The following is a 26,572-nucleotide window of genomic DNA, read 5'->3' as shown; positions in this document are numbered from 1 at the left end:
CTTTTAACTATCTTTAATTTCGTGTTAGAGCGTATACAATGTATGCGTGCATCCTGGCATTACTCAGGATTGACACATGGACGTGGCAGGTATCTGATCCCATGTGCGTTATATGTTTTTAGTAACGTGTATTGTCTCCTTTCGTATTTATCAATTCGTGTATTCATCGAGACATACTATTAATTAAATGTCTTATTTCTTCTCTAAAATATTGAATATTTTATTACTTGTGACACTTATTTTTTTGTCAAATTTATTCTGACTTTACAATTGAGGGACCTAAAGGTTAGTTCATTGTCGGAGAGATACAGATGCTTGTCTTTTGTTAATACAGAAGTATTTATTTTTTTAGAATTATGAGATATCTTTGCAAATAGTCATCCAATCGCTTGACGAGTATCCACGTTTCTCCGAGTAGTCACTCATTCTTTCCGTTGATTTTATATATTTATTAATTCTTAACAAAAATCGTCTCTAATCTGTAGAATGTTTTACTGCGTTTCTAAATATTGTACATCTGAGGAGGGCCCGAGGCCGAAATATGTCATGTCATGATTTATGTATTATCCAACGCATTGCATAATTTTATCAATGTTCAATTTTTATGTTAATATATTAGCGTTGATTTAATTTTAGATGTTTGACTCTTATTAGCTTTTTATCTGTTTATTATATTTTGAATACTAAGAGTCCTGTATTTATATATTAATTTATTTTTTCTTGTCACAAATTTTGCCATTCCTACTGAGAGGAGACAATACACGTTACTAAAAACACAACACAAATGCACGCGCACACAAACACACCCCTACCCATTATTATTGTCATTTATTAATATGTTACACACAATATGTTATAAAAATAATAGCTACATAGAATAAATAGCAGAAAATGGAAATGAAGGGGTAATCTCTGTTGTTATATCATGAATAAAACAAGAAATGCACAGTAAATTCTGTTGTTATATTTAAAAAAAAAAAACTAATTTTAATAAAAGCCATGACGGTGAATACTAAGTGATAAAGTTTGTACAATAGCAAGTTTCAAAAAACGTTTTACAAGCCAATATTCACATATATAAAGTTATACAATATGCGTATACATTTAATTCTTCGCTCTAAAACAGAGAACAAAGTACCTAGCTACTTTGCTGTCTTGAACTCGCCCATTGTTTCACGAGCATATAGTATGAAGATTTGAGCGCAAATACGAATTTTTAAAAATTTCGTTAAAGTTATGAAAAAGAATGTTACTTGCGTCGAAGAATAGCGCAAAAATTGCTGTAAATGCGCAATATTATGTACGTAAGAAGAGTTATCGTCATTCATTAATTTACGATACACTTAGAAGGTTTTACTTCTCGAGAAAAGTTTAGAATCCGTTTCTTCCTCATGCTTATACTTTTGTTACTTTATGAAACGTGTCGTACTTAACTATATATAAAGATATTTTCTTTACATATGAATAGTCTTGTCGCTTTCGCGCGAACCAAATAGGGACAAATAGGATATATTCTTTTATTCGGTTGAACTATCGTTCAGTAGACAATAATACTAAAGCTAGCGTTCAACAAACAACATACACTTGTTATACATCTCGTTCTGATATGCAACATAAAGACTAATTATTATTTTTCGTGAAACCCTGCCGCGTATAGTATACTCGATAATAAAGCGTTTTACTCCGCCAAAGTGAATACGAGTTGTCGAATTTTAGAAGATATATTCCCTGTAAGCAGAACATAACAACTATAAATAATTAATTATTTTTTACGAAATACATATGCGTATACAGGGTGTTCAAAAATTCCTTCCAAATATCATGAAAAGCATTTTTGAAAAAAATGTTTCATATAAAAGTTGTAGGGTTGATAATGATCTATTTAATGACGTTATCAATTTGATTTTTGGTAGCGCCCAAAAGATTAAACCGATTTTTTTTAATGAAATATTTTACTTTTTTATTTCAAAATCTAACAATTGATGTCAAAGGTTTTTTAAAATTATAATAAAGCGTCTTTTTAATCAATATTTTTCGAATTAAAAGTTTGAAATTAAAAATTTGAAAGTTATAATATTTTCAGCATTATTATTACCTAAAACCTAGTGTATTGCTCGGTCGGATCTATAATAAGTTGTTTGTATATGCACGCGCGTTTTTGAGTGCGTTCCGTTTTTCGCATAATGCGCATAATACATCGTTTGTCGCCCACCAAATATTAAGTAAGGACAATTGATGCATTATACGCATTATGCGCGAAACGGAACGTACCTTTTATTTCTACTCCTCTTCTCTCTTCTTCTCTTTCTTCCTCCCACTTTAGTTATTTTTGATTATAAAGTATTTACCTAAAATTCTAATGTTAATTAAATAGAAACGTATAAAAGTCCCTTTAATAATGCGAGGATAGGATAACGTCTTATGCACAAGAGTGACAGAATTTTCAATCTTTTAGAAATAAAGATAATGGTATATCAAAATCGACATCATTCATTTGAATAAATATTTAGCATTCCTTTAATCTTAGCTCGCCATATGGAATACAACATACCCAATGCGATTTTTCACATTACAATTTCAGACTCTAACTGTTTTATGATATAATTTAAGAACAAAATATTTTTCAAAATAAATATAATCAAACAAAAATATTTTTCACTTGATTTTTAATTATGTTGTCTAATGAGTACTTTACAATCAAAGATAATTGTGTGGAAGAAAAAAAGAAAAAGAGGGAAAGAGATAAAACACACACAGAAGTGTGCGCGCTCATATACATAATTTATAAATCCGACTGGACATTACCTTAGGTTATGATAACGTTGGCGATATTATAACTTTTAAGTCTTTTAACTCGAAAAATACTGATTAAGGCTCCTGAGTACTTAACCAAGAATTCCGTATTGATAGCGACACTGAATTAGTCGGCGGCTTGGCAAAAGTGATAGTTACACACATAAGTACGAGCTCATGTGCTCATTTTCGGGTCGAAGACGAGCACACAGCATGGACTCATGCTTGTTTGTGTGTGTATAGCACGGTAAAAGGCTGAACTAATAGGCGTGGAAAAGTAATGTTATGACAACAAAATTTTTCTTGCGTGCCATTTCGTTAATATTTACTTATATGTGAAAATGTGACTTGCTTTGTACTTGTGAAAGTCCCAAAAATGGGCGGAAACTACAGTTATCTTGAAATTTTATACGTAAAAGCGTATATTTTATTCGTTTCATTATAGCTGTTAAACTGTGTGTTTCTGCTCGAGTATAGGCTCACTTTATGTGCTCTTTACGACCATTTACTGACTATTAAAGGAGGAAAGGGTAGTTTCCGCCCATTTTTACAAATGTTTTTAAGCGAACTCAACCTTTACATTTATCCAAATTGTCTTTATTTACAAATGGCAGGCAACAAAAATTAATGTGCATTTCTTGTCTATGACGTCACAATTCCAACATGGCCGTCGCGACTACTCAGGAGCCTTAAAGAGGTTTTACTATAATGTTTGAAAAACTCTTCACATCGGCTAGATTTTGAAATAAATTATGAAAAAAATGTTTCATTAAAAAAGTCGACTCGACCTTGACCTGACTTTGGTGGCGCCACCCAAGATCAATTTGATAATATCATCTACAATGAGACTTTAAAGACGTAAAATTTAAGCTTTAAGCCGTAAAAATTCTCACTCAATCATAGTTGATCATTTTCCACACATTCGACTGTGATTGGTCAATTTCTTACAGTTTAAAGCTTAAAGCTTAAATTGTACGCCTTTAAATCTCATTGTAGACGTCGCTTTAAATAGATCGTTTTCAACCCTTTTGTATTAAAAATTTTTTTTCAAAATTGCTTTTCAAGATATTTAACGGATCTGGGACTTTTTGAGTACACAATTAAATAATATAGAAAAATAATAAAAAATTTTCTTAGGTTTTTACCTCGCCCGGATATTGATGACTTCCAGCATAAATCTCCTCTTGAGAGTCTCTCCTATATATCTTCAAATAGTATACGAAAACATATATATTAGTACATAATTTGTATAATTCAATCAAGAGATATAAAGCCTATTTTCGGTCAAACCAGATCTTAATGCTTAAATATTTCAGAGTGAATTTATATGTATATCCAATTCGGCAAACCACGCTCCTAAAAATAATTTTTGATTTTGAAATGTAATTATGAATGAAACAAATAATTATGAATAACAAATATATTTTTCCTCTCATTTTTTGTAAATCTGTTAATTTTTTATACATAGAATATATTTTGAGAAGAAAAGTTATCGCTTAAGTCTTGTTTTTTTTTTAATTTTAAAGTTTTTTAACATCGACAAGTTAAAAACGTGACAGGGCAATATTAGGATTAGCCAGAGTTTCTCAATAAACAATAAATTTATTATTGAATGATATGAAGAGACGATCAGACTGAGAAAAATAATTAGAGAACCAAAAACACGTACGTGATCTGAAGAAAGTATGAAATCACAGATTTCTTTATCCATTTCTATTTTCAGCGTTGGTCGTCATACTGAGATTAAATAGATAAAGAAATCTGTGATTTCATACTTTCTCCAGTTTTGAACACAAAATACACTAGGAGCAGGTTACATTAGTCTGAATATTTTAATCGTGAAGGAATTTTTATTCTGTGAAACTATTACGAAGAAATTAAACAGGAACGAAACCGTCAAGAACGCTAGTTTTATCTACCTGTATTACCATACAGGCGGCTCCAGCATCCTCTTAATTTATTGCAAAAAATATTACCTCAATTGGGATACAAACCTAAATTTCCCGTATTTTGTGCAGGTGATCTCATCGTGCGATTATTGAGACTTCTGCAATATTTATCGCAATAACTGGAACTAGTAAGAAAAACTATGTTTTTCAAAGAAATATATATCAATAATTATAATTTGACTACAATTTACCTCAATGGTCTAACTGTGATGACGCTTGCTTGGAAAGAGAGAGATCCCCGGATGAGGTAATAATTTTTGCAATAAAATTATTTACAGGTTTGATGCTTATCAATATTATATTATTTTCTAAGTCTATGAGTATCAATTTATTAAATTACTTATCAAAATGTAATTTGTGGTATCGCTGCTCTAATTCTATTAACTGCGTTTCAAGACTGAAAATTAAATTCGGCGCGTAATTTGTGAGATTGAATATGTAGTATATAAATTCACACATTATATGTTATTTATTTAAAATACTATTATTTAAACACTGAGAATCCAACTTAATCATTTTAGGCCTTTATTTCTAACTTGTGTAATTATAATTCATATTAAATCAATGTCTTCGTGACTGAAAATAGACTTTATTTCTTTTAACTTATTCAGTCTAATAAGAATTGTAATTATATAATTTAAATTTAAATTATGCAATTTCACCCGTAAACATCTGAATATAGATAATATTCAAGTACTTACAGGTATTATAACGCTTATAGGTGGTGTGGTCGTTCTACGTTCAGGTCGGGCATTACCATTCACCGATCCGCTCTCTAAATCTTTCCGCGGTTCGTACTCCTCTTCGTCTTCGTCTTCCTCGGACTCGCTTATGTACACAGATACCTGGTTTGTCTCTGGTTTCGACCATTCGAAATAAACCCCAAAACCAATGTCATAACCATCTGTAGCGAACTCCCAAAACAGACAAGTCCCGTCTTCGTGCGTTGGTACTCGCACTGTAACGGTCTCACCATGGCCGACCTTAATAATCGAGTCTCCTGTTTCCCTTCTAATAGTCTGTTTAAATTCCTCCACACCTTTTCTCGTCCACATCTCTGCAGGATTGATAGGCGGCCAGTCTTCTACTTCGTCTGAATCTTCATCATTTACGTTTTCGTTCGTGTTATTTTTATCATCATCGCGGTCATCATCTTTGCATGTTTCATTCTTTAACTGAATATTCTTTTTTATCTTCACCTCTTTCTCCTCTTCTTCTTCCTTTTCAATATGGTCCTCAATAACTAATTGGTTCTGATGAAGTTGTTGCATGTACTGATGATAATGCTGCTCCTGTAATTGTCTAATCAAAACGCCCTGCTGTTCCGGATTGCCAGGGTACTGTTGTTCAGCGTATAATTTGAACTGATAATATGTTTGTTGATTTAAAGCATCCTGAATCTGTCTCCTCTGAGTCTCTTCTTTCAGTCTTTCTTCCTCCTGTTTCTTTTTCTCTTCCTCTAGCGCTTTAAGTTTCTTCTCTTCTTCCTGTTTTTTTGCCTCCTCTTCTCTCTTAAGTCGTTGCTTCTCTTCAAAATTTCTTTTTTGTGCCTCAACTACAGTTCTGAATAAAGGGCACAGTTTATCCAGCAATATTATAAAGCCTTCCATTGCCTGTTCTTTTGATATATCTCCCAGATTTTGCCATGCAACTCGCCTATCCCTTCCGATCATGTCTAAGACACCTAACGGTGGTGCATTTTCAGCTGTGTATTTTCCATGTGTCACTTGTTGCGTGAATGCTACCAGTTTTAATTTATCCTCATAAGAGAGATGGACAGCTTTGCCTTCTTTTTCTAAATAAAAATTAAATGTTTTGATAATTTGTTAAAAAGCATGATACATCATAAATGTGATTTATTTACTTAACACTCAATTACCATATGAGAAAGTTATAATATAATAAAATATGCAGTCGATAACTTTCTCATATAGTAAAAGGCTGGTTCAACGATTCTGATTCACCCTGTATATACATACATCTAATTTACATTTTAATCATATAATTTTATTTTTCAAAATAAAACAAAACAAAATTCCAACAGTTGATGGCTATATAGTTATATTTAGAGTCCTTACATTTATAAAAATTTTTATATAGAATAAAATTTTTGTAAATGTATTACATAACTTTGAAAGTACTAAAATATATATATAGATATATAGGTACACAGTGGGTTTATACTTGAAAATAATTGGAATAATAAAATATAGCATTAAAAATTTATAACTATTAGATATAAATAACAAAAATTATCCTCCAAGTGTATCGTATTTGATAAATATTATTTATATAAATCAAATACTTAACAAGGACTCTGAAAATTAAAAAATTAAAAGAGGTACAGGACACACGAGAGTACTGAGCGGAACTTGGTGTACAAATTTTACAATATATAATTAATAAAAATTAAACATAAATTTATTCAATGTATGATAATCAAAAGGCTCGGTTAAATAAATCACAAAAATAAACAAGCTAATATGAGCCGACACAAGTTCTTGGAGTTAAAACTGTCATTTTACAAGATGTCATTTTACATCTGTCTGCCAAACAATTATGTCGTGTCTAATAATTTTTATTTAAATTTCATTAAATGGAGCAGTCTAATGGAACCTGTACTACAACTATACAAAAATTGCCCAATCTTGACAATCATTAAATCTATCAATTTGATGTACAAGATTTTACTTGAATTTGGACATTACCACCTGAATATTATCTCATATTTTCATTAAGTATAGTTGTATGCGCTACCATCGTATACGTAATTTTACATTTAATTGTTAATTTTATATTATTTTGTATTGAGGAGAATCTTAACCATAGGTCGAAACGTATACATTTTATGTATTTCTAATAAATTCTAAGAAAAGTACACTCCTATGCAATTCAATTTGCATAGAATTCGAACCTTTTTGGCCACATTTGAGGCCATCCTTAACAAAATTACAGATAGTTTAGAAGAATAGCTTCTCCTGTAATTCTACGTAATAGGCCGAATGATTGCTCAGATGTAAATTTAAAATCTTTCAACATGGTTCCATACCCAATGATAATTTCAAATTAGAAACCTAAGGTATTAAGTTTACAGATTGAAACCAACTACAAAGAGATTGTGATGCAATCTATGTTGGACTGATAGAAAGTTACAAACAACCAGGATTTCTGAACACAAAAATCACATTAATAGGAATACTTCTTCCTAGTCAGTCATCACTGATCATGGGTTGCATCACAATCATGAATTTGATTGGCTAAATGTTAAGATTTTAGACACTGAAAGATTCTTAAATAAATGTTTGACATCTGAAATTAGTTTAATAAAATTACAAAAGAATAATTTAAATTTACAATCTGACACTGATTATTTAAATCATGTGTATACCGATATTATTATAATAATAAGTTATAAAAACTATATTTATATATACTTTAAGTCAATTTTTCACTACATATGTATTCCACATAATTATCAGCCTTAAGTATTCATTTTTTGTTTATATTAATTTTACCACAACATTTGCATATTTTATGTTTCAATAATTCTGACTTTCGTAATGATAACAATTTCTAAATTCTTTTTCTTATATACTATTTTAACTTATATTTTCTATAATTAATCTGTTTTTTTTTTTTTTTGTATGCGTCTCTTACACTCTTGTCTACAGGTGAGTTTGTTGTTTAATTTATCTCTTTTTTGTAGTTGGTTTCAATCTATAAACTCTTATAAATATCTTTTCTAACTTGAAATTATCACTGGTCATAGAATCACGTTGAAGGATTTTCAATTTATACCTGAGTAATCACTCGGCCTGTTACGTAGGATTACAGGAGAAGCTATTCTCCTAAACTGTCTGTAATTTTGTCGAGGATAGGACAGCAAATGTGGCCGAAAAGTTTGAATTGTAAGCAAGAGTTGAATAAACTTATTTAATTTTTATTAATTAAATATTGTAAAATTTGCGCACCAAGTTCCTTGCCGTACTGTCAGGTGGTCTCAAGTGCCCTGTACCTTTTCTAATTTTTGGATATGTCGAATAAAATTTTTATTGGAATTCCATCATGTTCCTTTGATGTAAAAGCTAGCATGACAATAGAAAAATATGAATACAAGTATTTGCATGGAGGAATATGAAGGATTTACCGAAATATAATTTAATTTAAATAATCTTAAAAAATGCGCTCACGCACTGTATCGTAACGAGAGATAACAAATTTCTGCATGAGTAAATCGTTAAGTGCTCACCTTTGTAGAAGTTGAGTGCAAATTTATAAAGCTCCCGCGTCTCGAAGCCCCAGAGCCGCGGCTTACAGTTCTTCGCTGTAACGTCCACATCATTGCTATCGGTCTTATTCGTAGAGTTTTTATCGTTCTCCGTCACGTCCGAAACGCTCAACTCGTCGATCCATTCACTGAGTGTAGACACACCAGACACATCCTCTTCGGCAACGGCCGCCATTTGCGTTAGTATCTGACACGTCGATCGAGGATTGATATAAATTACGTGTGCCTAACCTGGCCTAACCTTGTTCGTCTTGTCCTTGTCAAGCGTTTGATTTGATTGCGACCGCTGAATCGGCTGAACGCCGAACAGCAGTCGCGGCATTATCTTGCGAGCAACATTACGAACAGCCTATGAATGCGTGTGCGTATGTGCAATATTCACACACAATAATGAAACCGGAAAATCACCTAGAATCTTGAATCGTCAGTGATTACAATGCCAAATACCGCTATTGGCAACAGATGCCGAACAGTTCTATGTATGCTGCTGCGGAGTGATCTCAAAGGCGAACAATAACACTATTCGCATTGCATTGATTGGCCACTTCCAGTCAATTTGACTGGAAGTGACCAATCAATGCAAACGGAAGCTCGATGCGGTGTTCGCCCTTCGCCCGTGTGTATATATATATGTCATGTATGATTCCATATGAATGCATATGCATGCATTGGTTACATACATTACGATTACGACGCATACGATATGTGTGTAAATACATACGTGTGATGTGTATATAATGTGTGTGTGTGTGTGTGTGTACATACACCTTGATGCGTCTATGTGTGTATGTTCGTCTAAGCCTATTTTTATAGTACTTGATCGTCCCACCGACTGCTACACCCTTCTCTCCCCTCAGATACATATGTTACGTCTTTACGGTCTTTTACGACTTTTTTCCTTCGAAGTGATAACGAGCACGATTCGATCGATATATAATACGGAATAAATAGAAAAGTCATGGAAGAATAGGTCTCTCCTTGCTGATGTATCATGATGAAGTATTCAAATATTTCAAATGTGATAACTTTTAGACGATTTGTTTGAATTTATCACTTTCCTGTTTTTCATAAATTGCATATTGTATGACATGTTATCCTCTTGTTCGATAAACAACAAGGATAAAATGATGCATCATGCACTTTACGGAATGCAGTCTATAAGCGCGCGATGTAATGTCATTTTATCCTTCTTGTTTTCGCTGACAGTCGATATCAATAATATATATACGTGTACCTTAAATAAAAATTAATAGTGATATTTTATTCTCGCGTTTTTAATACGTCTATTTGTTTCAAAACCCTATATCTTATCATTAAGTTATTTAATTCGCAAAAGAAACGCGAAAGTATAGAACAAAATTTTAATTTTTTTTTCCGTTCCAACGTTTGACTATATTTCATTTCGAATGCAGAATGCGCAGTATAGCGACTACAAAGAATAAATCTATACAATATACATATAGTATGTATATACATACATACACATTCTCGACCCAGGATATAGACCCGCCGGTCTCATCAAGGTCACCGATCATCACCGACACGACTGACGAAGTATGTACTATTAAAGACATGATTGGATCTTATGGAAGTTTACTTTTTCCAGCTTTGGACACAAAAAATACACCAGGGGCAGGTATATTAGCTTAAATATTTAAATCGTGGAGAAGAAATTTTTATTCTGCGAAACTATTACGAAGAAATAATTGGAACAGGAACGAAAACGTTAAAAACGCTATAGGGGACACCTCACCGATGACCTATGTTGTCATGATTCTGAGTAATTTTGCCTTAACAATTATAGGCGGCGGTCTCTTATAATTTCAGAGATATTTCGGCCGCTATTCATATAGTCGGTTCTTATTTTAAGATCGTCTCAAGTATGTCTTAAGATGCTAATGCAGCTGTCTGATTGGTTCATGACACCTCAAAATTAAACTTAAAATGGTCTTGAATATAAGGACCAACGACAAAGAACTGACTATGAATACCGGCCTTGAGCCCATAGAAAAACATAATCAGTAAGCAAATTGACCAATCATGCCAGAAACACATAGAAAAACGTAAGGCCTTAAGACGTAATCAGTAAGGAAATCGTAACATTGGATTCGCTACCGGTCTCGCTTTACGCGGTCTCTACTGTGATTGGCCAATCCGCTTACTGATTACGTTTTACGGTCTTACGTTTTTGTATGTGCCATTGGTCACAGTTGAGAACGTAATGCTATATCCACACAACTTGCATAGCTGCATAAACGCATGCATAAAGAAAATTATCCAATCGCATTTCCCTTATAGAGATGCACGTAAAATGTGATTGGATAATTTTCATTATGCATACGTTTATGTGGTTATGCAAGTTTGTGTGGATATGGCTTAAGCGGCCGCCGCGTTTTATCACTTGATTGGTTACACGGTTAAGGGCATCACACGTATGTACGAAAATTTTAGTAGTAATCGTAAGCAAATCGACCAATCACAATCAAAATTACGATTTCTTTCTTTTATTTCTTTCCTTTCTTCCGTGATTATTCATTTGATTGTGCTCCTTATAGGATGAAAGTGTCATCAGAATCTATTTCTCGGTTGTGAGAGGGAGCTCACTATGATAATCTTTTTATTCTTTGTTATTTTTAAATTATAATTTATTTATGTAATTTTTATTGTCTCTGAAGAAGGCTCAAAAATGAATCGAAACACAAGATGTAAGCTTAATTTTTTAATAATTTTTTATAATAAATAGACTTGCTTGATATATATCGGCATTGCGTGAACAGACAAAAAACAAACAATACTAAGAATAGATGTAATAAGAGAGAATATCCGCATTTATATATATATATAATTCATCCCTAAAAAGGAATATAAACATGTAGTACACACGAGAGAGAACTCATGAAGAGAAATTGCATCGTTAATAAATATGTAATTTGAAATTTTATAATTTTTTATGATATATTTAGTGCAAAAATACACACACTGCTATGAGACACGCACGCATGCACCTTTTTATACCATGTATCTATCTATACTATTGTCCATATTTGAAGGCGATGGGATGGCCTTTGAATATACAAAGGGACTCTTATTTGCTTTTCGTTCGAAAGATTAGGATCTTGCGTGGGATTAAAGTCGAGGCGTGTCGAGGCTGTGTTTCATAAGTACGAGTACACAGGGATTACGGATATTGACGGATATCGATAACGGGAAAAAGAAAAAAAAAGCAGGCGAATTTTTGCTCCACACTTTATCTTATAACGGATAGTATGGAGCGAGAGAGAAATGAAAGGTTAATCGCGAGGGAAATCGAGGAAGAGGAAATGAAACGTGAACTTACAGGTAATCAAATATGTTTACAGTGAGAACAATTGGAATATTAAAACGTGTTTGTGCCTAGGGGATTTTTCTAATTTTTTGCAAAACACATCAAGTACATATAACATTAAGGTTATTTTAAAGACGATTTGAACTTTGTCTAATTTTACAATGTAAATATTTTCTATGGTAATTATTTAGAATACCTCCACTAAAATCTTAATAAGAATGTACTCATTCTATGCGTACTCGTTCAATGCGACGGTTGGCCCCGTGAATCGAGCGTTAAAGTTTGAGGTTAAGATATGTGCAATCTCGTCTCGATACTGTGTATACCTTCTGCTTTAATTACCCAAATTCTTTATATTAGCAGAGAATTTGTATTTTTTACAGCAGTAAATTGTGTTTGTAAAGTATTTATATAATTAAAGAAGAACGTAGACATAGTGTCGTATCGAGTTTGGATATAGATATCTTAATCTTTATAGTCTCCGAAATTTGATGCTTAATAACTTAATGAGACTGATCGTCATATTTTGTCAGATTCTTTTGTTTTGAGCGAATATGCGTCAAATGAGTACATTTTTATTAAGATTTTATGGAGGAAGGAATATATAATTATATCTTTAAATTGAAAAACAATAATGTTGAAACAGGTTGAATAAGAGTGCAGCGTAATTAGTACACAAAGTAATATAAAGTAAATAATTCTTATTCTTTACATTCATACAGTCAATAATTCAATAGAATGTTTTGATTCTCTTTGAAGTGAGTTCCAGTTATCTTCAGCAAATTTGTAACATAATTATTATACAAACTAAAAACGCTTAACACAAACTTAATATTAATAATTATCACGGGTGTAATTAAATGATGTTTCTTCTCAATACCGGTTGGAGGATTGCAACTGTTAATTATAGTTCAATCAGACTCAGTGCCCATTAATTAACATATCGATTATGACATAAATTCATTAATCATAAAATCCAGAGTTAAACTTCTATAAAAAGAATTAAGACACTCAATGTAATCAAACAAAGGATTCTCGTAAAATAAGGTAAAGAATAACTAAGTGAGCGCTATGTGTGGCTTAAAAGAAACATGATACATAAATGCAAGATTTGTAAAACACAAAAGATTCAATCCTATTCAGGATGCGTATTCATGTGTAAAAAACATGTACTTCATATTTTTTAGAACATTATGTGATTTTAAATTTAAACTATTATTTTTAAGTGTAACATATAACATTTCAGAAATGAATCTCTCATTTAGAAATCTTTCACAATCCATAATCTTAACGTTTTCCCAATCAAAAATTCATTCCAGCAACTATCTTATCTTATAAAAAATTCATAGCCTTTTAATCTATGTTCAGTAATTACAGATTTATTGCTAGTTTTTCTATTAATTTGGTTTTGGTGTTCAGAAATCCTTGTTTTTAATTTTTTACTTGTTTGCCTTACATATGTTGAGTCGCAGTTTTTGCAACAAATTTTGTATTCTCTTTTTGATTGAAAGGCAGAATATCCTCTGAGACTAAACTAATCTCTCAAGTTTAGTCAAATTAAAAAAAGCCAATTTAACATTTAGATCTTTAGTTCTTAAATTTCTCAGAAATATGTGGTATATATAGAACAGTAAATTATGTTGATTTAATTGATTCTTGAAAATCAGTTCTATTTTGTGATTGTCTCGCGATTTTTTTGAAAAAAGCGATCTGAATCGTGAATTTATTGTGTCAAAAATAAAATTTAGGGGATAATTTATCTAAAAAGGCCTTAATAATGCAATGAATTGAAGATTTATATAGAAGGAAAGTTCTGTCTATCATCTCTATTAATATATCTCCTTTTTTGTGAAAGATATATGAAAGATATATGAAATATTTGGTTAATACACAATGTTAAATTCACTATTTTTTATTATATATATGAATGTTTTATAAATAAGTGTGTATACTTGTAATGTTATACATATAATAGCCTATATATATATTGTGTGTGCGTGCGTGCGTGCGTGCGTGCGTGTGTGTGTGTGTGTGTGTGTGTGTGTGTGTGTGTGTGCGCGCGCGCGCGCGCGCGCTACGAAATTATAATTTTTTTCCACTATTATCATTTCTATTGATAATCAAACTTGAACGATAATTATTCATTATCGTTCATCAAACATTAAAATCACAATTTTCGATAAAGAAAAATCGAGTATTGTGATATATATTACTCAACAAAATTAAAGAATCATCTGTTTCACCCTGCAAAAATAGTAGACAAATTTCGAGATAGAATAATTTCGTCAAAAATTATCGTATGGAAATTTTTAAAAAGCACTTTGAAGCTTGAAATCTCTACTTTTCAATACTTCAAAAAACGGTATTACTGGCATTTTATTAATAAAGTTACACAAACATAATAAATATGCATCAGATTTCAAAATTTGTTACGAAATTTGCGAATTAAAATTTTGCACAAATGCGGTTTACAGTTTTCAAAAGAGTTTTTACCTTTAATTTGTCTTTTTTCGACCTCTCTATGATTTTTTTTTACCAAGTTATTCAATTGAAGTAAAAATGACCTCTTTCGCTTCATGTTGAGCTTTATTAAACATCTCTATACGATGATTTTCGATGAAGTTATTCTATCTTGAAAGTCTATTTTTGCGGGATGGAACAGATAATGCTTTAATTTTGTTGAGTAGTACTATATTATCAGTTTTTACTTTTCGTTACTTAAATATTAACAGGGACGCAAATTCCTATAAAGATACGGTTTTTAATAGTATCTCGTCAGTGGTGATATATGAATATATAAATGTATGAATATGTAATTGTTAGTTCATAGATTGTGTATTGATTTGATTTTCAGAGTTGAAACACAGTTATTGACACAAACTGAAATAATTTTAGAATTAAGTTGATTTGATCGTCATTTTTAATAATAATACTACTAGCATCTTAAAAAAGATGAGATGCAAAAAGCAAGAAACAGGAAATAAAATGCACATTGTAGAACAGGTTTTAGCCTACAATGCTTTTTTTGCTGTAAGATTGCTAGCTGAATTTGTATGCTTCCTATTGTGCTGGCAATATTGCTAACTGTTTTACTAGTATGATTTTATAGAATATAGACGATATTATTATAGTTTTTGTGCTGATTGAACAGCTAGCATTTGTTTGACAAAAGGTATGTTTTTTTTTAGTTAAAATTCTTGCACGATTGATCTTTTTTATCTTTCTCTCCATGTTGGAGAGAAAACGAGAAAACAAAAATCTGTGCAAAAAATTCAACTAAAAAGAACGGTCCTAAAGAAGGCACTCTTGGCGAAGAAATAGTACAATTGTGAAGAGAATATTTTGATCACATTTGATCTAATACTGTGTTTTTATTGACTATCATAATGAGCTAACACAAATATACAAGATAAACGGCATCTCATAAAAATTCAGTAGAGCAATCAGCAAGTTATTATGGTAGTATTTCTAACATAGCAGTTAATAAGATTACCAGTAGTGTACAAGTAATCTTGTACGAAAAAAAAAGTGTATCGTAGGCCAAGAAAAGGCGAGAAATGTATTTGTTAAAAACACAATTAATATTTCGATTTTTATATATAGGTATTGGGATATACGAGCCAGGATTTACATATAAAGAAATGAAAAGACTACTCGAATTTGTTAACGAGTCTCAAGATACATCGAACGTTGCTTCCAATAATAAAAATATGCAGGAGGTATAGTTATAATTGTATACTTTATACACGTGCAACTTTGATATATATTGAAAATAAGATATTTTATATAATGAGACAGTAATGAAGGAAATTAGAAAGAAGAATAGAGTGAATTCACTATCTGAAACTTTTTAGGCAATACAACATTCTAATAATGAGTGCCTATCAAATGTTACATCCGACATGCAGCAAGAAACGACTTTACAGAAGTGTATGGAAATGCCAAGACCATCATACTCGTGTAAATTGAATCATGCGTCTTCGACTATGCACGAACGTAAGGCCGTACATTATATCAACAGTCCGGAATCTTCACCCCTTTTTGAAGCACGAAGCCCTATTTATAAGAGTTCTAGCAATGATGAGCTATTCGAGAAACAGTGTGATAATTCCAACTCCGCACACGATACAAATCTTTCATTGAGATTAGAAAATGTTTCACGGGAATACCAAAACGTGATGGAGAAAAGAATAGCGGAGGATGCGCAAAGTGAAATTATTCAGAAGCTGGAAAAATGGCGATTGAATCCGCTCGATGTCTGCATCAACGAAAACGACGTGCCTTTGCAACAGCCAAATAGATCTTTAGCTCGAGAACGTATACCGTTTGAGTATTGTAAAGAAGCGCGCATGTCCGATCAGTGTGACCAAGTAATACGATCTGTGAATCAGCATTTGAAGGAAATGGCAATCTTGTGGTACAGTTGGCGCCCCATTACCAATTCGATATTTCAATGGGGGTCACCCATTCAGGTGGGTACCTCCCTACAATCCCTCCCATATCGTTCGTATCGTTAACAAGTGTAAAGTACTTTACTTTTTGATAAGTGTAATAAATCTAATACACAGTTTTTTTTTTAAATAATTAGTATATTAGTACAATTCGGTATTGCCGTATAATTTATGTGTAGCAATTCTTTTAGGCGAAGATTTTTGTTCGGATATATTATTAAAAGCATATTCGCGTTCTATATTGTTTTGATATATTTAAGGCTCCTGAGTAGTCATCGTGGTCATATTGTCACGTCAGAAACTGACACGTTAATTTATGTTACGTACCATTTGTAAATAAAAACAATTTAGATAAATCTAAATGACAAGAGATTTAAAAAGGTACACTTGTAAAAATGAAAAAAAAAAACTGTTCTTTCTTCCCTTGAGTCAGTAAATGGTCATAAAAGGTATGTAAAGTGAGGTATGTAAAATGAATGAGCATCTATTTGGAAACACATGATTTGACAGTTGTTGAAACAAATAAAAAATACGTTTTTATGTTTAAAGTTTCAAGATAACTTTAGTTTTCGTCCGTTTTTAGAATCTTCACAAGTACGATACAAGTCATATTTTTATAATTAAACACATAATAACAAAATGGCACGTAACATAAAATTTCTTCGTCAAAATAGTCACGCCTATCAGTTCAGTTTTTTATCGTGGCGAAACGCTGTAATACACACATAAGCACGAGCCCACATCCGTGGACTCGTCTTCCACGTGAATCTCCTTCTCGCTCTAGTCGCTTGTTTTAAGCGACCAACGATGCTTTCTCAGCAATCTTGGCGTGTATCAATAAGGGGCGAGGGACATTCTAAATTAAGTTTTAATAAATTGTAGTAATAGTATATCCCTTCCATTAATGCAGAATATTATAAATCATGTTAAATCGCGATAGTTATCGAGATATTAATTATTTACGAGAGAGATTTTTTTATGTGCGTTATATATTCCTCGTTTATAAATTCAATTTACAAGAAGTCGATATGGTCGAACTCATATAAGGTGCGAGATCAGGAAGTTGGGGACTTTAAAGTTCGAATCTTGTTTTTCCTCCTTTTTCATAGTTATTTTTTCTGAAATAAGTAATCGAATTAGTAGTGAGCATATATTAGATTAAATTTATCGAATTTTTGAAATAATTCGTGTATGAAGTTTTAGTAACAACTGTAGGAAAAAATGAATTTCGTTTTCCAATAAAAAAAAAAAATTTTTTAATTGCACGACATATGAAGTCTTTTATTTGTGCATTATAAAATTATTTTGGCATTACATCCTTATAATTATCTCACTTTCAGAATTTTATTTATTATCGGAATTTTTATTTATTCGGATGACATTTTTTATTCTTTATTCGTTTATTGGATAAAAGTGATTCGGTATATTTCTCCTACAATTGTTGGTTTAAAACTTTTAAAAACATATTTATAATTTTTAAAATTATATAAAAATATATTTGGTCTCAGGGGCGGTTTGACCCCCCAGGCAAATTCTAAGGATCCTTGCGATAGGTCCGTAGGAACCTGTTGTAAGGACTTAAGAAGAAAATTGAAAACGCTTTTTTTGGAACTCTTTACATATGGGTGATTTTACTGAAAGAAACTTTTTTGCCATTATGTTTGATTATTTTTTAAAAATAAATTGCTATTTATTACTATTTAAGTAAAATAAATAAATGAAAAGATAAGTATACAAATAAATATAAAGATAAATACACATATAAATATATAAGTAAACAAGTAAACATTTAAATGAATTGCTATTTATTTGTCCATTTCATCATAATATGCATGGCATGTTTAAAATTTGTTACTTAAAATACAAGGTTTCTACTACTATTTATTCAGGGCCCTACTCCCAATCAGCTACTATATGTTAAAAATTGTTTTATAACACACACATAGTATACATAATAAATACCTATACTTTTTAATAAAAATTATTTAATGCTCATACAGCACCAAAAATTTTCAGAAATGTCTTAGAAATATTTCAACTAAAAAATAAAACATTTCATAAAATATGCAGCATTTTTTATATAGTTGTGAGCGGGGCTATTTCGTCAATTTTAATTTTAAAGTGATACAAAAATTTGTAATATCAAACAATATCTCTTTCTAATGACGTGTTTATAGTTACATTATGCAGTCATGGTTGCTTTTTAGGAGCACAAGCACAGTCTTTGAATAATCAACATGTGCTGTTCAATCGAAACACTACGAGAAAGCTCCGCTTTATTTTATTATCATTTACCCAGTGACATTTTCAGTCCCAGTTCATCCCTGTTTGGTCTAATATGTTTATTAATAACTTTACTTATTTCAGAAAAAAAATTATAAAAAAATGAGAAGAAAGCAGGATTCGAATTTAGGATCTCCGGCTTTCTGATTTCGTATCTTATGAGCTCGACCACACCAACTTCTCGAAATTCGAATTTATGAAGGAGGTATACGCGCATGAAAAATCGTACATAATTAATATCTCATTAATTATCGCGTTTTAACATGATTTATACTATTCTGCATTAATGGGAGGGATATATTGTTACTATAATTTATTAAAATTTGTATGTTATCTAGACTGCTCTTCGCTTCTTGTACTGATCTCTCTGATACATGCCAAGTGATCGAAATTGCCGAGAAAGCATTTTCGGTCGCTTGAAACAAGCGACCATAGAGTGAGACGTTCTCTCGCTATCTTGTTCGCTCTCGGCGAGTGCATGGACATGAGCTTGTGCTTGTATGTATGCCTGCCGGTTTCATCAGGTCGCCAACTGATTCGGTATTGTCACCGTGAACGCGGAGTTCTTGTAACTAAGTACTCAGAAGTTTTAAATAATTTTTTTTCATAAGATCCAATTTTGGCTATGAATTTTTGTTATTATAAGTAGCTTTATTATTAAAAAATACCCATGAAATTTTATTATTAAAAAGTTTTAAATTAGTGTTTTTAACATAAATTGTTATATTCAGGATGGAGAATTACACTATTTACTCACTCATTAAAAATCATACTATCGATCATATTACAATTTGCACAAAAAAAAAATATTTTAAACGTTTACATATTTTTTAAAAATATATTAAAATATCTTCTAGTTATGTGTATATATCTAAAAAATGCTGCAGTTACAAATATGTTCAAAGACAAAGTAACAAAAAGATAAAGTAAAAAGACATATAAAAATATAAAAATGTATGTAAATTTAAAAATATTACGAGTATATAATTCTTTCCATATGGAGTAAAATGGACAATTTTGTTTACATTACATATTGTAAACGTCTCGCATTTTCATTCTAAATTATATAGATTTACAAATTACACACAATACTCTTTATATTTTAGAAACAATAAAGGATGCTTATTTTATCTGGATCTGATTCTATTGTAAATAAACGTGTATTATATGTCATAAGGCCTTATAAGGATATTTATTACTGCAGTCAACTACACTAAACTTTTCTATTTCGCTTTTGCTAATCGTTAAAAATATATATCTATTTAATTTTAAGTACATGTATGCACTAATTATACTACATAGAACAGATCTATAGATTACTTATGTGTCATCATTCATGTAAAAAGTTTTTATAACATATTTACAATTTTCCTACGAATTGTGACATAATATACAGAAATTAATAAATACGACTTCTAAGGAATAAGTAGAGTAGCCACCAACTTAAATATATTTGTTTAAATTAAAAATATTTAAATTTAAGATTTTTTATATCATAATATAAAAGAAATGGCTGCATTTAGTAAACAAAATTGATCAGTGATTCTATAATACGATTGATTCTTGCCTTTAATTCTTCTTTGCTGAATGTGTAGGAGTTATTAAAGAAACACTAAGCTCTCACTAATCAGTTTTCTGCTAAATGCAATCAATAATTTAAGAAAAGCCTGTTTTTCATCGCTACACTAAACTGCACTAAAATTTTCTCACTTTTCGCCAAATTTTAAATACATATGTATGTATATATACATACACATATACATATATAACATATAGTTTTAAATCTTATGTAAACGAATGTATATTTGTAGAACAGATCGAATGTGTGATTTGATAATCAAAATCGAAACGGAGTCGCAATCTTGTGAAGACACACACACACACACACACCCCGCGCGCGCATACTTATAAATGAACCAATCTGAAATTCTTGGAGTAAAGTCAAATCGCGAGAGAATTTATATTGAATAAAATCATATTGATGTTACGAAAATTTTTCTATGAGCGGTTACGTTGTTTGCTCTTGTTTTCCTTTAATAAATTATTCTGGTGAAAATTTTTCTTAAAATTTTTCATACAATTTTTCAAAACTTTTATGTTAATTTTAGAATTAGAAATTTTTTATATAATTGTACAAGTTTTTAGAAAATTTTCTCGGATTTTTAAAATATGGAATTGAACACGTTTTGAAAGCGCTAAGAAGGTTTATATAATTTCTAGAATTCTTCATGTATGTAAATTTTTTGATATTCTAAAATTTTTAAGACTTATCCAATAATTTCTTAAGAAAACATTGAAATCTAAAAACGTTGAAAATATTTTTGAAGAAATCTTTATAAATTTAAAATATAATAAATTTTTAAAAAAATATATAAGATAATATGAGGATTTTTTTACCAGAGTTGTAATTTAACTTTTTCCAAAAACCATATAATACAATATTGCAATATCCAATAAGATGCATTTATTATATTTGATATTATACTTTATATACAACATAATGCATATAACTTCCATATATATTTACGGACGATGGTTCCACTCACTTTAATTTATATCAAAGTGTACATGTAAAAATTACTTGTGAGTCATTGGCATTTTTTTTGCCGAACAGACTAAGAAAAACCATACGTATATGCATATACATATGTTTGATATTTTACCATTTGATATTACTATAAAATTGGATTTATATGAAAATATGTATAATACGTGAGCGCTTACATGAATACGCAATTATTGAATAAAGCTGTAAACTGCGAAAAACATTTTTGAATAAATTATATTTGTTTAAAAAAATAGTTGTTTATTTTATTTAATCTTCTTTTAATTTTAATCCTTGTATTTCTATTATAATAGGTCAGCATTGATAACAGTAGTTTGGATAAAAAATCATTAAGAAATTCTAAAACTGAACAGATGAAAGCAGAATGTACATATCGGGATGGTTATGAGCGAGCTAGTAAACGTAAAGCGAATACTCTCATTGCGACTCTGAATAAAGATAGTTCCTCCGAGAACGAAGATGACAATCATTACAACTTTATTCGTAACAAAAAAAAGAGAATTCGATCGAATGAAAAATTGAATAATGTAGAATATGTTGAGAATCAACATGCACATACTAGTTATAAGAAAGAAAACTTGATTGCAGATAATTCTTTCAGCGATGATAATAGCAATACGAATATTGATAATGAGTACGTTAAACATTTATGCTGCTCGCCTGAATTAATCGCACATCCTAGAAGAACAAGACCTCCCAATCCTAAAATGCGTTTAAGTCTGGCTAAAAAAAGAAAGGAAAACACTACATCGAAACTAATATTTCCAAAGACGCGATGCGCTAATGAGAATAAAGATATTGAACAGGCAAGAAATCAAAAGAAAGATAATACAATGACAGAAGAAGAAATTCATCGCCTACTAGAAGAAGATTGGAGTAATGATGAGGAAAAAGTTGCAGGGGAAAAGGATGTAAAGCTTCGACCACTGCCGGTAGTAAAAGAAGTACGATCTAGATTACGAGATAAACGATTGTCATTAAACAATAAAAAAGCGAAGGAGGCCCGGACAATGGTGAAAGAGGAAAAAAGCGATGAGGAGCAAAATAAGATAAAGAGATTGAGGTTTAGCGAACGACGAAAGCTAGAAGAATTACGCAGTATAGATAATAGAAATGGAAGTTGGGAGCGTGAACTGTTGTCTGATGAGGATAAATCGTCTAAGATGAATCAAGTAAGTTGCAAAAAAATTTCACTTTTTTAATCTTCAAATATCTGATATGGTATTACTATCTTTTGTAATTATTTTTTATTTATAGTAGTTTGATTTTCAGAATGGTAATCGATCTGATAATGTACCTACATCGACGAACAATGTAAGTTGTCCTATATGTAATAAATGGTTTCCACATAATGAGATAGAAAATCATGCTGCCGATTGCGAACAATTCGAGACAAATAACGAAGACAATGATAATGACAAGGATCAATTAGAATGTAATACGTGCAGTAATTATAAGACATACAATGGAAAGGAATATGAAGAACATGTTTATCGGTGTATAAATAATAAGAATAATCAAAGACATTCACATGGTACGTTCGGTATTATATAATTTATTGTTTAATACATAGTATTTTTTATAAATATTTTATTATAATACATATTATATATAACTATCTCATTTTTACAACAAATATTTAGATTACTGTTTTCGAATACGTCAACTTTAAAATCTTGAAATTATAACAAATCTTTTGTAATCCTTTCAGTGTTTGTGATGTCTACAGATATCATACATAAGTGAGCTACTGATGTATTGATGCCATGGAGTTAATTTCATCATTTTTATAAATAAATATCAAAATTATTCGAAAATATTTTTATAGAGCTTTTTAAGATTGAAAATTTCGAATTTCTAGTCGGAATTTCAAAATTTACTAATGCAGAGTGTATGGATTTTAGGTGATTTGGGGAGCACGTAGGGGTCATTGAATTTACTTCTTTTTTTTAAAGTCAGTTTCATTTGCTGAACCCAGAGGTATAATCGAAATAGTTTTAACAAATGAAAATGTACAGTTGAAAAAAGAGAAATTCGATGATTCCTACGTGCTCCTCAAATGCATATACTTTATTGAAATGGCAACATTAAGAATTATAACATGTTTAAATATTTTATGGAATGACTGATGAATTTTTTGAACAGCTATATCTCTACCCCTTTTTATCTCCGCAGGATAAGATCCAATCAAAAATATGTTCAGACTAAAGTTGTGGGGTTTAAAAATATCTATTTATTGATCATAGTAGTTCGATCTTGGGTGGCTTTGCCAAGGTCAGATCAAGGTCACATCAATTTTTTTAATGATCTTAAAGTCGCTCGATGCTTATGATACTTGTGGTGCTAATATATACGACCAATATAGATTAGGCTTTAGGGGCTAAATACGAAGATAACCGTAATATGGGGGTCTATAATTGAAGTCGTAGCAGTTGTAGGATCTTAAGTCGTAGGAAATTGACCACAGTCGATAGTCGAATATGAAAAGAATACTCGATTATGACCGGTCAATTTTCTACAACTCGAGGCTCTATGACCGCTACGATGGTAATTTATGCCGATGAGGGGAACCAGCCTTGATGACGTTGGCCTTGACATACATATATTGTCAAGGTCATAATCTTGAGTGACCTCCAACAGGTTTTAGTCATCGCTCGTTATTTGTTAAAAAGTTATTACCCATCAAAATGAGTAATCATTTCTCCGGTTTATGTAAAAAGTTGGATGATTTTAGGTGGGAGGTTTAAGATGGATCGATTCTAGGAGTATAACTTCTTTAACGTGAGACAAGGTCTATTCTACCTTCTCCCTTATCTAATAAAGGGCACTGTTTTAACACAAATTCACTGCTTTAAAAACAACAATTCACTGGTTTAAATACACAAATTCTCTACATTACCAGTCAATTTGTGCGTTTAATTTGTGCCAATGCAGCGAATTGTTTTTAAAGCAACAGTGCGCTTTTTGGCTGGGGGGGAGCCTTTCTTGTATATTTACATGTTCACACAATAACAAAGACATACCTAAGTTGTAAATACATTCTGTATTTAGTAGCTATAGAATTCTCAAAGAGTGAACATGCAACGTGTATCTACGTACAATTAATAATTTGGAAGAATTAATTTCTTATCTTTGTGAAAAAAATGTTATTAAGCAGGTGAGTGTCCGCGATATAAGATGGTCCTTAATATTGTATGTAAATATATTTCAGAAACAACGTTATTGTTTCATTGCACGGGACAATACTATAAAGTTATTAATGGACGAAGAAGGCAAAGGAAGACATATGCAATTTTAAGTTGAGTTCAATGGAACATTTTTTCCCCTTTTTTGACTAGGCTTAGATAAAGCATGTCGGTTAATTGTTTATTTTTTGATGTTACATCGAACAAGTTACCCCGACAAGAATTCTTGCAATTTGAATTGGAAATAAATTTTTTGTAAATGAAAAATTGTGTGCTACTAAATAAAAATAAAAATTATATGAAAAATAACGTTTGCAAAGAAAATTTATGTTTTTAAAGCAGGAAATCTATTTTAAAGCAGAGAATTTTGTTCAATATTGTAGAAAAGAAACATTTTTTCATACTTTTTTTAATCAATTTTTTAACGAATGACGAGCGACGGCTAAAATCTGTTGGAGGTCACTCAGGGTCATGACCTTGACAACATATGTCAAGGTCATCAGGGCTGGCTCTCCTCATCGACATAATTACCGAAGAGACTAATATTTTAATGTGTTATTTATAGTATAAATATTGTATTCCTCTTTTTTCTATCTTTATTTAGCGATTTTATTCAACAAGATTCTTTTTCTTCATGTTGTCTAAATTTTCATTTATATTTAATTTTACTTGTGTCTTTTTCAGGTTCTGAAGATATTAATATCACCTCCACTTCATCGATCAAAACCAATCAGTGAACAGAAAAATTCTGAGATAGATTATTTGGATCAGTTTTCATCTAAGAGTAAAAACATCCAACTGGTAAAAAAAGAAAACTTTAATCGATTTCATATCTTTAAAAAATCTTCAAATAATTGTGTTTTTTCGTTTTATTTGAAACATGGAAAATTTTTTGTGTCAAATTGCAAAATGCAAATGCTACTATTGCATAGAACTGACTGATATATGTATGTATATTTTGTATTTGTATAAAAAGAGAATTATTTGTCATACGTTTATTCAATAACACAGAATGTTCCATAACTTACAATTTTTTAATAATAGATTTCCGAGCAATTTATAGGCGAATAATAATGTTGTGGAAAACTATTAGATTTGTTGCAATTTTCAACATTGTATTTCATCCTAAACTAAAGCAGAAAATTCTTTCCAAATTAAAATCTGTTCGAAATTAACTAAAAGAGCTTAATTAATGAAAGAGTATGATGCTTTTATTTTTCTGAAGCCTGGTTTGCAAATAATTTTTTACGCCTGTAATTAGATTTAAATTTATATATTTCCGTTGATAAATAATTATTTTGAAATTTACGAAAAACCAAAATAAAAATATTTATGTAAGTTAATTGTGAGACATCGATTATATTTATTTCACAACGTATTTGTCAATTAGGTTTTCTTTTTGTTTATATGGTTCCATTTGAGAGAAAAAATTAATATTTCTGCGTTTGAAAATAAATGCATAAATATTCATAGTATTCAATCTGAAACCCTCCTTTTCCACTTCACGGAAAAGAAGAACTTTGATTGGCTGATTCTCTTACGCACTATAGGTAAGTTCCGATCCGATCAAATGGTCTGTTTCCTGTTCCTGCACTAGATTGAACTAGAACTTTCTTTCTCGCTTTCTACAAATATCAAACATATACCCTATTTCACTCTAAGTTCTAAAAGTGTACACTAGTTCAGCTACAGAAAACAGACCTAAAGACACCAGCAACAGAGAATGGACTGC

At 30.8% G+C, this 26,572-nt stretch overlaps 2 protein-coding genes across 2 annotated transcripts; one reads left to right on the top strand and one right to left on the bottom strand.

The window, feature by feature from the left end:
* Nucleotides 1–961: 961 nt before the first annotated feature.
* LOC108775386 (Golgi resident protein GCP60) lies at nt 962–9,487 on the bottom strand. Its single transcript, XM_018541730.1, has 4 exons — nt 8,992–9,487; nt 5,444–6,537; nt 3,939–3,998; nt 962–1,728 (listed from the first exon to the last, which is right to left on the bottom strand). Exons 1-4 carry the CDS (start codon nt 9,203–9,205, stop codon nt 1,621–1,623), a joined length of 1,476 nt encoding a protein of 491 aa, XP_018397232.1. The 5' UTR covers nt 9,206–9,487; the 3' UTR covers nt 962–1,620.
* Nucleotides 9,488–12,062: 2,575 nt separating this feature from the next.
* Nucleotides 12,063–25,577, top strand: LOC108775344 (probable basic-leucine zipper transcription factor E). The gene is made up of 6 exons (XM_018541674.1): nt 12,063–12,369; nt 15,959–16,074; nt 16,210–16,827; nt 21,949–22,827; nt 22,916–23,189; nt 25,525–25,577. The coding sequence occupies exons 1-6, from the start codon at nt 12,297–12,299 to the stop codon at nt 25,575–25,577; spliced, it is 2,013 nt and encodes a 670-aa protein (XP_018397176.1). The 5' UTR covers nt 12,063–12,296.
* The last annotated feature ends 995 nt before the right edge of the window (nt 25,578–26,572 follow it).

This window comes from Cyphomyrmex costatus, unplaced genomic scaffold (genome assembly GCF_001594065.2).
Source record: "Cyphomyrmex costatus isolate MS0001 unplaced genomic scaffold, Ccosl1.0 scaffold30, whole genome shotgun sequence".
NCBI classification, from domain to species: Eukaryota; Metazoa; Arthropoda; class Insecta; order Hymenoptera; family Formicidae; genus Cyphomyrmex; species Cyphomyrmex costatus.
The sequence above is the reverse complement of the archived record's forward strand: the minus strand, read 5'-3'. Positions and strand labels throughout refer to the sequence as shown.